This window comes from Lycorma delicatula, chromosome 6 (assembly GCF_047948215.1).
Source record: "Lycorma delicatula isolate Av1 chromosome 6, ASM4794821v1, whole genome shotgun sequence".
In the NCBI taxonomy this organism is placed as follows: Eukaryota; Metazoa; Arthropoda; class Insecta; order Hemiptera; family Fulgoridae; genus Lycorma; species Lycorma delicatula.
Window position 1 is genome coordinate 100,437,990 of NC_134460.1, and position 14,405 is coordinate 100,452,394.

General features: G+C 35.4%; 1 protein-coding gene across 17 annotated transcripts in view; it reads right to left on the minus strand.

Moving 5' to 3' along the window:
• The window catches only part of LOC142326076 (uncharacterized), a 291,623-nt gene that overhangs the window by 221,095 nt on the left and 56,123 nt on the right, over window positions 1–14,405 (minus strand). The window contains exon 5 of one of the 17 annotated variants that reach the window (XR_012756675.1): window positions 11,089–11,308. The exons of 15 other annotated variants lie outside the window; for them this stretch is intronic. Coding sequence is in view for 1 of the 2 variants with exons in the window: in XM_075368208.1 (XP_075224323.1) it covers window positions 4,539–5,528 (990 nt within the window). In the remaining variant the exon portion in view is untranslated. Of the gene's footprint in view, window positions 1–4,511; window positions 5,529–11,088; window positions 11,309–14,405 lie in introns of those variants that run through there. One more of the 17 variants, XM_075368208.1, reaches the window with a different exon arrangement.

Sequence of the window (14,405 nt, forward strand, 5' to 3'; positions counted from 1 at the left end):
ATATTCAGAAATACAATAAGATAGAAAAAAATTCTTCCAATATTCTGATCATGGTTAATTTTTCAGATAAAAAAATATTCACCTTGAATTTCTGTATATACTATTATAACAACTTTATAAATGCACTATAAATAGTTGAATGTAAACTAAAGGAGAGAAATTCACCTATCACTCATCTAAATTTATTACATTTTTTACAAATGTCCTGCATCCTGTATGCAGTGGTATTTCATTAAACAATGAGGACAGGCCAAACTATACCCTGTAGTAAAAAGGAGAGACAAAGAAAAAAATTTCAAAAATAGTATTTTTTTTTAATTTCCATTTATTTTTTGAGTAGAACTTTGAACTTGTATATCTCAAAAACATTTCATCACAAAAGTTTTGGATCTTCTTAAAAAAACTTTTATAATTTTTCTTTAATGTCAAATCAATAGAAAAAACACAATTTACATTACATTCTTCTCTAAATTTTCTTTTCAATTATTTATCAGCTATAAACTGACTTAATATCGCTGAAAATGTTGATAAAAATGAAACAAAAACCTAACAAAGAAAAGTAAAACCATAATTAAAATTAATGAATCCTAATAAGACTTACAGTGCAACAGAAAAATACAGAACCGTAATCTACTGTCAAAAACATTAAATAAAACAAAATTTACAAACAACATTAAAATGGAAAAAAGGCCTACAATCAACACGAAATCAAACGGTTAACTGTCTTAGATAATAAATTTTATAATTAAAATTTAATCACAGAAAATAAGTAAATGAATGAATAGTACCTAAATATCAGAAATCTCTATAATAACTTTGGTAGCTTCTTTGAAGGTACCAAGCTTTGACAGGTACACTGCCAGTTATACAGGGCCTTTCATGTTCTTAGGAATTACAAAAATTCAGAACAAAAAAAGTAACTTACCTAAATGAAAGGTGTACGAGGTGATGCAGGGACTCAAACAGTTTTTGTTAAAATCTATAAATATTCAATATGTGCTCCTCTGGTGACACGGCACACAACACGAAAGTCTAGCTCTTGCCAAACTCGTTCTAACATGTCATTTTCGATAGAGTTGATGGCATTGATTATGCGATCTTTTAGCTCAGCGATATCGTGCGGCATTGGTGGGATAAACAACTTATCTTTCACGTAATCCAAGAGAAAGAATCACATGGGGGTGAGGTCTGGTGATCTTGGTGGCCACAGCATAATGTGTTGGTCTTCTTCAGACGCACGTCCTATCCAGCACCGAGGTAATGTTGTTATGTTAAGTTACTGTCGAACCTCGTTATGAAAATGGGCAGGACAACCATCTTGCTGGAAAATGAAGTCGTTGAGTAGCTAAGGCATAAGCCATAATTGTAACATATCCAGGTACATCATGCCGGTTACTATCGTTTCCATAAAAGAGAACGGCCCATACACTGCCTCACGAGAGATCGCACAAAAAACGTTTACTTTCGGAGAATCCCAAATGTGTTCCACACAAGCATGTGGGTTCATCTAACAACATCATTTCCTGTAACTGTAAACAAAAATCGAGCCTACGTATTTTATCTCAATCAGAAAGACGCTGGATTAATTGAAGATGGTACGGTTTGCATAATAAACGTTTACGGAGAACTCTCCACACTGTTGTTTTCGGAACTCCTAATTCTCTGCCTGCAGCCGCAGTCGATTTTGACGGGCTGCGAATGAAACTTGCACACCCACGTTCGACATTGACTTCTGAGGTTGATGGATGACCAGTTGATTTTCGCTTGCACAAGCAACCAGTTTCACTGAATTGTTTATACCATGCACGAATTGAATTGTCACTTGGTGGCTTCTTATGAAATTTCAACCGAAACGCACGGTGCACAGAAATTATTGACTTTGACAAGTGAAATTCTAACACAGTACTACTTACTTCTCGCTTCCCGTGGCAGCCATTTTTTCTACTGTCGACAGCTAGCGAGTAAATGGTTTACTAACTGCCTAGTATATGTGGTAAAAAACTATTTGAAGTACTCTTTCATACAGTACTTGTATTATTCTTATGAGTGAAATAGCTTTTTTGTTAATGAATTTTCAAAACTCCGAAGAACATTATGAAACGCCCTGTATTTATCAAAGCTGCAGGTATAGCTGACATTGAAATGGTTTTTCTATATAACACAAAGTAGGTAGTTAGAAACAGAACTGTCATTTTGCTTAGATCTACCCCCACTCGTTAAAAGGCATCAACGATTCTGAATTGATGTATAAAAAAAATTTGTTTAAATTTACTTTTCTATCTCTTTTGGTTCAACGAATATATTCTCACATTGAGGGAAAGAGTTGTAAAAAAATTAATCAGAAAACAAATGTGTAGCAAGAATTTTTTTATTTTTGAAGAACAAGCTAAAATGCATCACCAAGACATGATAGATTAAACAATAAATTGTAAGACACTTCTCCCTAGCTCGCTGGAAACGAGGCATTGATGATTCAATATCTTATTAATTTTTGTTAAATACGAGGGTTATTTTTTCTTCAAGGTCCGATCGGTTGCGAAATAAAAACCCGCGCAAAAATCGGATGAACCTTTGGGCACATGTGTTGCGCAGCATCTCTAGTATGGCCTTCAATCACGCCGCGTCATTTCGTTTAGTTCTGAACACGCAGCTAGCACTTAACCATGTCACAACAATAGCATCTCCCGCCAAGTGTTAAGTGCGTGCGGTAATTCGATTTCTTCAGGATGAGGGGTGTAATGCAGCTGAAATTCATCGACGAATAAGTTATGTATACGGTGAAACTTGATGAGTGACAGCAAAGTGCGACAATGGTGCAGAAATTTTAAAGCAGGACGTGCTGATGTTCATGATGCAGGCGGTCAGGGAAAGAAGCGAGTGTCAACCGATGATCTCGTTGAGCGAGTGGATGAGGCAATTCGAGAAAATCGTCGGTTCACAATTTCTGTATTGAATGATTCGTTTCCTGAAATTTCAAGGTTAGCTCTCTACACCATTCTGAGTGAGAGACTTCAGTACCGCAAACTGTGTGCGAGATGGGTTCCCAAGATGCTGTCCAACCATCACAAAACAATGAGAATGGACGCCTCCCTAACGTTTCTCCAGCGCTGCCACAATGAAGAGGAAAATTTTTTGAACAAAATTGTCACAGGGGACGATACATAGGTCCATTTTGAAACTGAAGAAACAAAAGAACAACCCATACAGTGGATGCATTCTCATTCTCCCAGTAAACCAAAGAAGTTCAAGCGAACCTTCTCCAACAGAAAGTGTATGGCTACTGTGTTCTGGGACCGGAATGGAGTTCTCTTGGAATTTATGGAACGTGGCATGACCAACACTGCAGCCTCATACTGCGTGACTCTTCAACGTCTACGAAGGGCAATTCAGAATAAGCAGAGAGGAATGTTGTCATCAGACATTGTCTTTCTCCATGATAATGCTCGACCGCACACTGCAGCTGTAACAAAGAAGCTCCTGCAGCGTTTTCGTTGGGAAGTGTTTGATCACCCACCATACAGCCCGGACTTGGCTCCATCCAATTTTTAATTTTTTGCTCACATGAAACGCTGACTAGGAGGACAACATTTTGGCACACACATCGAGCTGCAGACCAGCGTAGAAACATGGCTGAAAACACAGGTGGCTTTGTTCTATGACGAGGGTATTGGAAAGTTGGTACCAAGCTACGACAAATGTCTAAATCGGAGTGGCGACTATGTAGAGAAATAGCGTAACTTGTTACAAATAAAAAATTTTTATTTTCACTGTGGTTTTAATTTCGTGACCGATCGGACCTTAAAGTAAATAACCCTCGTATAACAATATTTCCAGGTATGTCGACCTGATGTTTAATTAAGCAAGTATGAAACTACTGAGCGACTGGCATAGTGAAAGGAAAAAATAATTTAATTCTCATTTAGTGTCAATGTCTCTTCTTGCTTGCATACAAACATGCATTACTAAACCTGATAGAAGCTAAAATATTTTTTAAATATGAATACCTATTTTTTTCATCTTAGCCAGAAGGTATCTCTGACAGCAAATGTCTTAAGACACGGGATTTTTTTCACCAGGCCAGAGGTAACTCTAATAGTAACTGCCTAAGAAGCAGGATTACCATGTAACATGGTGCAGTTTACAAATCTTCACACACATTATTAATTTTACACAAATTTTCATAAAAAATTCCATTTAAAACAAGGGTGGAAAATCACATAATGGATTTTGCCTATAAACGTTCTTGAATCTTTTAGGTACTATAAAATAAAGAACTGATATTAGCTGCAGTATAATCTTCCAAATGTAATGTTTAAAATTTAAGAAATGATTCAAATAAAAGTAAATTTCAGCCCCAAAAAATAACATAATATTCAGTAACAAAGACAGTAGAAAGAAGGCTTAACAGTTGTGAATTTGAAAATTCAAATTAAAGTGATATTTAACAGAAGTAATTTGTAACTATTACTACAGTCAAATAATGCAACTAAGGTTATAGAATCGAGTTTAATTGAACAGAATTGAACAATAATACAGTTCTATCCATTATTAATATTACCAGGACACTTCTTACGATGTTTATCAAATGTTGACTTCCACTTAAATTTTTCACCACACGTAAGACATTCATACGGTTCAAAATTGTTGTGTACACGTATGTGAGTTCTTAAAGCTGTTTTCTGTTTGAATGTTTTACCACATAATTCACATTTATGCATCCTTATATCACCATGAATCAACAGATGTTTTTTTAAAACTTCATTAGTTTTGAATTTTAATTTACACACATCACATTCAAATGGTCTCACTTCAGCATGGGTCATTTTATGCCTTTTCAAATATTTATTTCTTGAGAATGTTTTTCCACACAATTCACACACAACAGCAGCAGAGTTCTCTGTATGACATGAATTTATATGAGATTTCATATCCTTAACATTAGCACCACATATTTCACAAACACTACGTCTATCATCTGAATGAATTTTTTGCATGTGATTATTTAACGTGTATTTATTTTTAAACAGTTTATTACATTCTGAACAGCTTACATATTCTGTTTTTTCAATATGCACATATTGCTTATGAAGTTTAACAATTTTTTCAGTATGAAATTTCTTTTGACAAACGTCACATTCAAATTTTTTCACACGGTTAGAATGAACATTAATATGAAATTTCATATAATTTTCTTCATACAATTTACCACATATTTTACACCGAATAAGTTCATATATCCTATCTGTTGAGTGAATTAATAGTTTATGTCGTTTCAAACTTCTAAAAGAAGACAAAACACGTCCACAAATATTACACTGTTTATCATGATTAGATCTATGTTCCCTATATTTAATAAATGAACTACAAATAATACCACATAAATCACAAGTTTTACGACCTCCACATTCACTTGTAGTTAATTCTTTACCAGAATCTGGTAGTATATTACTCTGACAATTTAATGAATCAATACTGGTACTGTTAGTGTCATAACTTCTGCAGGTAAAACTTTTTATCCCACTCTCCACCTTAAACACATTTAACAAACTACGAATTACTTCTTGAAAAAAATATTTTTTTTTCATTAATAATTAATAAATTTTGATATTTTTTTTACTTTCTAATTTTTTATATATTTTATTCCAAAATTTAATAAAAGTAGATCTGTTTAAAGTGGATCAAAATAGCGACGACTGACTTATATTTTAGAAAACATAATAGAAAAATTAAAAATACATTCCTACAACAATTAATATTTTTTGCTCAAATCTGGCTTAAATTTTCAAATTTTCACACAAATCAATTTTGTCACGGTTTAATAATAAATAACTTCTTATTTCTTTTAAAATTTTCCTTCCCATATGCAAATTACCACTTTAGAAAACTAGTATATAAAACTTACCACATTATTAGTTGACACTGTCTTATCTTGAATTCTATTTCTAATAAATTTCTCTAACTGAACCCAAATGACCTAACTACCTGTAATATAGGCATACAAATCTGGTAAAAAGTAAAATTTACTTAACTGAACCAGACAACTGAGTCCTGCTGCCAGCAAAAAGCTTACCTTAACACCTGAACAGCTACATATTCATAAAAATAAAAAAATTTTAGTAGTAGAAGAGCTTTTTATGAAAAAGCTCACTGTACTACTGGTCCACCAGAAAGCAGAATCCTCAGACACCTTGACCCCCATAAGGGAAGACACCCATCATGTGGCAGTTGCGGTCGCCATGCCACCACCTCCATACCTAGCCCTTATGGGCTTTATAAGAGGACATCTTCAAAACCTTGGCAAAAGGCATCTCTCAGCCTTGTTCTTGCCTCAGTCAGGAAGCCACCGATGCAAATGCCATATGTGACATTCCCATCGGTGTACTACTATCCCTAAAGAAAAACACATCTGACGCATTAAGTCGACTGAGTAAACAAACAAAAAAAAAAGGAACTCAAATCCACTACTAATCCAAAGGTAAAAGTGAGGCAACATACAACATACAATAAATAACATCAACATACAATACAATAAAAAAAAAACACAAACAATGAAATAGAAAACAAACCAACAACAAAAACTTAGCAACTACACAACAAAAAAATAAGTAGGTGGAAAAGCCCACATAGCATCCTAAATTCCTTCAGCAATCCTTTCATTTGCCAAATAGTGTATGAAATCCTCAACTATTATCCATTTGGCCCGGTTTCGCCAATTGACATGTAGATCTAATGCCGAACCAATAATATCGAGCTGAAATATAGTCTCCATGCGCATCAACTCATACCCGGAACAAATTTACAGAATGTAATGCCCAACTGTCCACATTGCGCACACATTTTGGCCTGGCGGACACATTGCGGTCCACCAGACTGAAACTCTACAGCCTTTCCCAGAAAGCACCACGCCCAGAAAGATACTGCGTCATGTAATTATTGGGTGTACCCAAGAGGCACCCTGCAAGCAAACTAACAACATCAGGAAAGAGACCATGCGTGTAATGTCTGCCCTCAGCCTCATCCCATATGCCCTGCCACAAAGCATTACCATCTTCTCCGATTTCCAGAACTTTGTCAGAAATTAACTCGCCCAACTTGTTGATGACAAAATGTTACTGCTGCTATGACACAATCAAGTGTACTGGTTACATGCCCTCAATCACCAAGATCACCTCCCATGAAATTGTACGGTAGCTACTCACAACCGTTAAAAGTATAAGGTGTTGTAACCCCAACAGTATAAACCAATAGCTTTTAAATTTTAGCCTCTCCACCCAAACATGCGCTGCATATAATGTAACTGCCTTGCAGACACCCTTATACAGGATACTCATCGTTTTAAAATTAAGACCCCAATCAGGATTGACCACTAATTGAATACGAAAGAAGGCACTGAAGGCCTTCCCTGTGATTTATTGAAGAAGCATCTTCAATTTCTCATAGAAAATGCAATTCATTAAAGTAATTCAAGGTGTTTCTCTATGAGAAACACCCCAAAGTAATTTTGAGCCTGAATGTATTTCACTCGCTGACCTGCCATCGAAACATGACCGCCTCACTGTCAAACGGCCATAGTCAAAATAAGCTGCTATATTTATCTATTCATTACCCTGAAACCTGACAGAGTTAACCCAATGATAGCAGAATGAACAGTAACCACACAAATTCTTTTGCAATTACTGACATTACATCAGAGTTCTTATTTTTTGATATCAACAAAGTTTCCTATTGTAGAGCCTTCAAACCTGCATATTTTAATTTACTTGTTAAAAAAAATTGGCCTTTGAGGAGCATCATAGTGGTCGTCTCCAGGATGAAGGTCATCTTATGTTGATGACCTCACAGCCAAGTATCCTGCAAGCCTGAATGGCTCGTAGCTCAACTTCTCTCCATGAGCATCCTTCGATCAGCAGGAGCCCATCATCAGCATAAGCCATAATGCAACACCCACTGGGCAACTTCAGCCACAGAAAAAATCAAACTTCACCATCTACAATGAGGGACCCAACACGCTGCCCTGGGAACACCACTTGGACAGCGTCTTGCCTACCTCATGGCTGCCCTCACAGAGTAGCACACCCCAACCACTGAAGTAACTTTGCATTAACCTGCAATTCACTCACAGTGCATTCTCTTTTTTGCAGTTAATAAATGGTCAAAGGCCACCACAAATTTAACACCTGTGAAATACCTAGGAAAATTCCCAGAACATATTCCTCCTCACTGGTCGTTATCACACTGATCACACAGAGTATGGTGTCCTCAAAACCTTTTCCGGGACGAAACCCAACCTGGTTCTCCATCAATAAGCCACGCGGGATTAACCTCTCATTTATGCAAAGATAAAGAACCATTTCAAAGACCTTACCGATAACCAGTAGCAACAAAGGACTATATGACGAACTAACACTGGGATCCTTGTCGCCACCTTTAAACAACAATTTAACAATCCCCTTCTTCCAACAAAACGAGAAGCATCCGCCAAACAATTTATTGAAAATACGTGTGACAATTCTCATGATCACCCCTATCGAGCAAACAAGGAGTTCCACCGTTAATTCATCAAAGCCCAGGGTCTTACCCCTACCTAAACTACAGATGGCTTGATGTACCTGTCTCAGTAATTTTCAAGGACAATGCACTCCCACATAAAAGAGTAACCTCATGCTGCACCCGCAGATGGTATGCAATCTCCCCAGTTTTGTCGTAATCAGGCAGTAAATTGTCAAGTAATCTGTGCAAGATTCCAGACATATCTGAAAACACACCAAACCTGGATGAGAGAGCAGACAGAACTTCCTTCTTTCGTTTGTGTTCCAAAACCCTATACACAACTCCTTAGGGATCCCTATTCCCCTGCTCACGCAAAGGAATGCAAGGAATTCCTCTTCATCGTACGAACTTCATGAAAGTAACGAAATCTGCAGTCTCGATACTTAGCAACACAGACTGCCCGCCGCTCAGGATCACCCTCATGTTGAGACACTCTCCTTAAGTGACAGACAGCATAGTTTCAAGGCTGACTACTACCTGGACCACCACGGAGCAAGCCTCTCTCATCCTTAACTGCAGGGAATTGAGCAGTCAGCGGTGCTGTTGAAAGCAGCCGACAAACTCTCTGCCAGGTCCTCTAATTCCAAAGACTCGAAGTCTGGCCGAAAGAAAGTCAATAAATTTCCTCCAGTCTGCTTGCCTGTACAGGAAACGATCCTGCTGAACCGGAACGTTACATCGGTAGTGCTCACTAGAACCATCAACAATCTCATAAATAAGCAATGGATGATCGCTTGAGCAATCATCCACTACTTTCCAGTTACAGATATTGGCAGGAACAAACCTACCAACAGTAACATCGATATTCGTTCAACCAAACAACCAACACCCATCTACCATACCTGTGTAGGTGGGCAACTCACCAGATACATTGAATACCTGTAGACCATATTGGATTAAAAAGCCCTCTACTAATTCACCGCCATTATCGGTGATACAGCTATGCCACAGTAGCGTCTTAGCACTCACATCCAAACCAATAATTGGACTGGTGCCAGAGAATCTAAGGATTTTATCCCAGATCCCAAGATGATAATCAGCAGGGTCTCTTAGCACTCACATCCAAACCAATAATTGGATTGGTGCCAGAGAATCTAAGGATTTTATCCCAGATCTCAAGATGATAATCAGCAGGGTCTCTATACTGAAAATATGAACTTGCAACATATAGATGCAAGTTTTGAACATCACATGGACAACAAGATGATTATTAGACAGCTGTTGAAAAGATACAATCTCATTCCCTTCTGCACACAACAGTGGACATGATATTGGAACCACAACAGAATCGCTTCCAAAAAGAAAAGCCTGGCAGTTCTCCAAACACAATATATGGATGCTGCAATAAACAACATTCAACCCTCCACGAACAGCGACTTCACTGAGCTTAATCTGAACAATGTAAGCACCCACTGTATGTAACCATTTAATGCTAAAGAATTCAAGTAAATAGTGACAACTCTCTGATAAAAACCAAATTCCTTACTATTCACAGAGTGCTTGGACTCAATCTGAACATGCTTGCAGTTAGCAAAAGTCAGACCCTCCGACTTTAACAAATACTCATCATGCTTGTGATCCTTGTTACCAAATGAGAAAACACTGCAGGATGATTACAGAACTTAGCCCTGTGACCATACCTGCAGCATTTGAAGAACCGCTGGATATCTAAGGTTGTCAGAACTGCCAACCTTGAGTGAGTCTAAAATGACACACAGTCTCTTTGTTATCAGCAATGACAACTAATCCCTTATTTGTTTCTTTTATATTGTGAATTTTCAGGCTCGACCTCTTTTGTTTAAACAACCTGAAACTCATCCTTCTTTTCTTTTGTAGTCTTGGTAACTGCCCTCTCTTTTAGGTTAATGAACAACACCTCCGGCAGGGTCCCCAGACATCCTGACCCCGTAGGTGAAGACACCCACCATGTGACAGTTGCGGTCACTATGCCACCACCTCCGTACCTAGCCCTTATGGGCTTTACCAGAAGTCATCATCAAAACTTGGCAAAAGGAATCTCTCAGCCTTGTTCTTGCATCATTCAGGATGCCATAGATGCGAATGCCACATGTGAGGTTCCCATCAGTGTATTACTATTTGCGGTCACTATGCCACCACCTCCGTACCTAGCCCTTATGGGCTTTACCAGAAGTCATCATCAAAACTTGGCAAAAGGAATCTCTCAGCCTTGTTCTTGCATCATTCAGGATGCCATAGATGCGAATGCCACATGTGAGGTTCCCATCAGTGTATTACTATCCCTAAAAAACAACAAAACTAAAAACTAAATAATCTTACGCTGTTGTTATTCTGATGCAATTAAGTCTATTGGTTTCACACCTGCAAAGATCGCCTCCCATAAAATCGTACAGTAGCCACCCACTACCATTAAAAGTATAAGGCATTGAGCTCTCAACACGTCCCAATAGCTTTTAAATTTTAGCCTATCCACTTAAACAGGCGCCGCATAATTGCCTCACAGGTGTCCTTATACAGGATACTCATGGTCTTAAAATTAAGACCCTAATCAGGACTGACCACATGCCAAATTCCAAAGAAGATACTACAGGGCTTCTCCGCAACGTGTTGAATGTGCTTCTTGAATTACATTTTCTCATCAAGAAACAACCTGAGGTACTTTTAAGCCGGAACATAGTTTATGCGCTGGCCTGTCATCGAAACGCAAACTTATTGCCTCACTGCCAAACAGCCTTAGTCAAAATAAGCTGCTCCATTTATCCATTCATTACCCTGAAACCTGAAAGAATTAACCCAATATTAGCAGAATGAACAGTAACCATGCAAATTCTTTTGCGATTACTGACATTATATCAGTATTCATATTTTTTCATATCAAAAATTTTATTACTGGAGACACTTCAAACCTGCATATTTTAATTTACTAGTTAAAAAAATGGCCTTATTAACTTTTGTACTCAACTATACAAAAATGTTTTTATGTTTTCCCACACATACTCTCCAGCTTATTTCAATCATTCTTTTATCTATCTATTAGTCAGACATTATTCAAAAACAATTAAGCCCATTAGAATAAAACTTACAGAGTAATTTTATCTAAGCTACATTATTTCTTTAAAAAATTCTGTATTTGTTATGTCCATCTCTTCTTAGACAATATTTTAAATGATTAAGAAAAAGAAACACTTTTTTCTGTGTTCTTTCATTCAGTTAGGAAGTATTTTATAGGAAAGAAGGAACAAAAATTTATTTAATATTTTAAAAGGGGAAGCCAACCCTCTCTTAAATGAATATTTGAAACTTTTTGGTTTATATTTTTTCATTCTGACTAAATTTAGAAGAAACATTTAAGAAATAAGTGCAATCCCAATACAATCATTAAAAAATAAAATTCTGACTAAAAGTTTTTTAAATTTTCATAAATGAAAAATTTCTGTTATATGATAGATATATAACAAAGTGCAGCCAAATTATAAATTGCAATAATGATAATAAATCTTCTAATAGTTGAATACTCATTTCTAAATTTCTACAATGTTTTTTTTCCTTAAACCTCCAGGACCACTGTTAGGTATTGCTTCAGAGGATGAGATGAATGACAATTTTTGTAACATATGAAAATGCCATGCCTGACCGTGATGCAAACCCGGGAGCTCCGGATGAAAGGCCAAGACGCTACCACTCGTACTACAGAGGCTGGCTCTACAATATTCGACCTCTGACGTCCATACACTGTTTACCCACATTTTCAACTTATTCTCTAATTATTTATTAAGTGATATCTTAAACAGATGACAGAAATTTCATAAGAACAAAAATCAATTGATGAAATTTGCCACACAATTAATTTTTTTCTAGATTTCTTCACTTTCTGAGAAAGTTTTTATTAGTTTTCTTATGTTGAAAAGAAACAGATGGTACAGTAAGTGCATAGCATGCAATACCGGGGCAAAGCCAGATACTACAGATAGACAATGCAAATATAAATGAAATAAATGTAACATTAATGCATGCCGGGGTCACTCGTGATTCACGCTGTACCATAAAACTGTTAAAACATATGATATAGGGTCACAATGACCCTTTTAAAAAAAAAAGTCGCTCTTGATTCATCCTATATCATATGTTTAATAGAAAATCCATCTATTACTTAACTTAAATGCACACAATACACACAAATAGTATTTGACTATTAAGAATGTGGTTTGTAAACCCTTTTATTAGGAATAAAATTAAATTCATTACACATATTCCAGCCTACAAAATACTATGCATTTATTAACATACATTCTATGCATTGATTCAGGATACATAATGCGATGACTGTAAAAACATAATATATCTGTCAATATTTTTAAGCCTTTACCTAATATATTTTCAAATGGCAAGTTAAACTATATTAAAACTCAAATATTATTTACAGGAAAGCTAATTTTGTTCTACATAAACGTGTATATATATATATTTTTAATTTATGAATTATTATATTTGATAACACAATGATATAAAACATTAATGCCAATCAATGTTACATAATGAATCCTTAAAAACTTGATAGGATTATTTATTTTTTTTATCACAAGGAATTTCCTAACAGCCATTCCAAATGGTAACTCCAGTTTGAACTTCAAGATTAGATACTTTGCAAATCACTGATTTATGGTAATTCTCTTTTAACTAAAGGCTATTTACATTTATTTTTAATTTAAAAGTTTAACCTTTTTTTTTATTAACAATTTTATCTGTATATTAATTTCTTCATCAAGCAAATATAATTAAAAAAAACACCATATTAACTTAATCTTATATCATATACCTATTTTGAAAAATTAAATTTATTTCAAAATTATAAAAAACAATATATTAATAACATTTCAAGTAAATATTATAATTGTACTATGTAATTAGATATTATTCATTAGTTTTTGGTACAGGGCACTACTGTACCTTACTTGAATATTTACAGACTTAACTATTTGTAAGTACAATTGTATTAAATGTCAGTACTATTGGATTTGGTTTAAGGTGAAAATTTCAAAATAAAAATCTCAGACCTCCTTACTACAGACGGTTCTGTTATGATTTTTTCCAGATAGAAATATCCTTCCCTAACAACAAATTGCAGCAACAGCCATGAGTAAAATTTTTAAAATCTCAAAAGTTGCTAATAATCATAATAAAATAAGATGAATCACTTTATCCAAGCTACGTTATATTTTTGAAATTCAATTATCTTAAATGCAATAGTTTTCATTATCCTTAAAATCAAAGTAATACAGGGAATCGCATCTATTACACTGTAATGATTCCAACAATCTGAAAATGTCTCATCGAGTGGCATTTTGAAAAACATCATCCTATTATTAAGTAATAATGGAATAAACAAATTCATATTTTATAAACTTCTTTTCATATCATTGAAGTTAAACAATCTTAGTATAGTTTCATCGAATGCTGTTGACATTTACTAATGGCAACTACGATCGAAGCAATTGATGCCAGATGGAATATAACTCCGCACATCAGAGATTAATAAATAACAAAATAAATTACAATAAAAATTAAAAACTTCCACCTGTAGAAAAGATAAATAACTTTTTTAAATTAAAATTTCAGTAAGTGAGCTACAGAAAATGTGTTAATAGAAAAAAAATTCAGCCTCTCAACCATACCTTTTACAGACAGTTCCATTTAATCTTACTTAGATAATAACTAGAAAAAGGCTAACCCATTTCATGTTAGTAGGTTATTTGTTACAAGAAAGTTCATTTAACTTATGATATCACAATAAAAATTGACTAGACATGAGGCTTTCTGATATTCAGAGTAATGGCTTAAAGTAATGGGACTTTAAGTGCAAGTGTAAATATTGGATA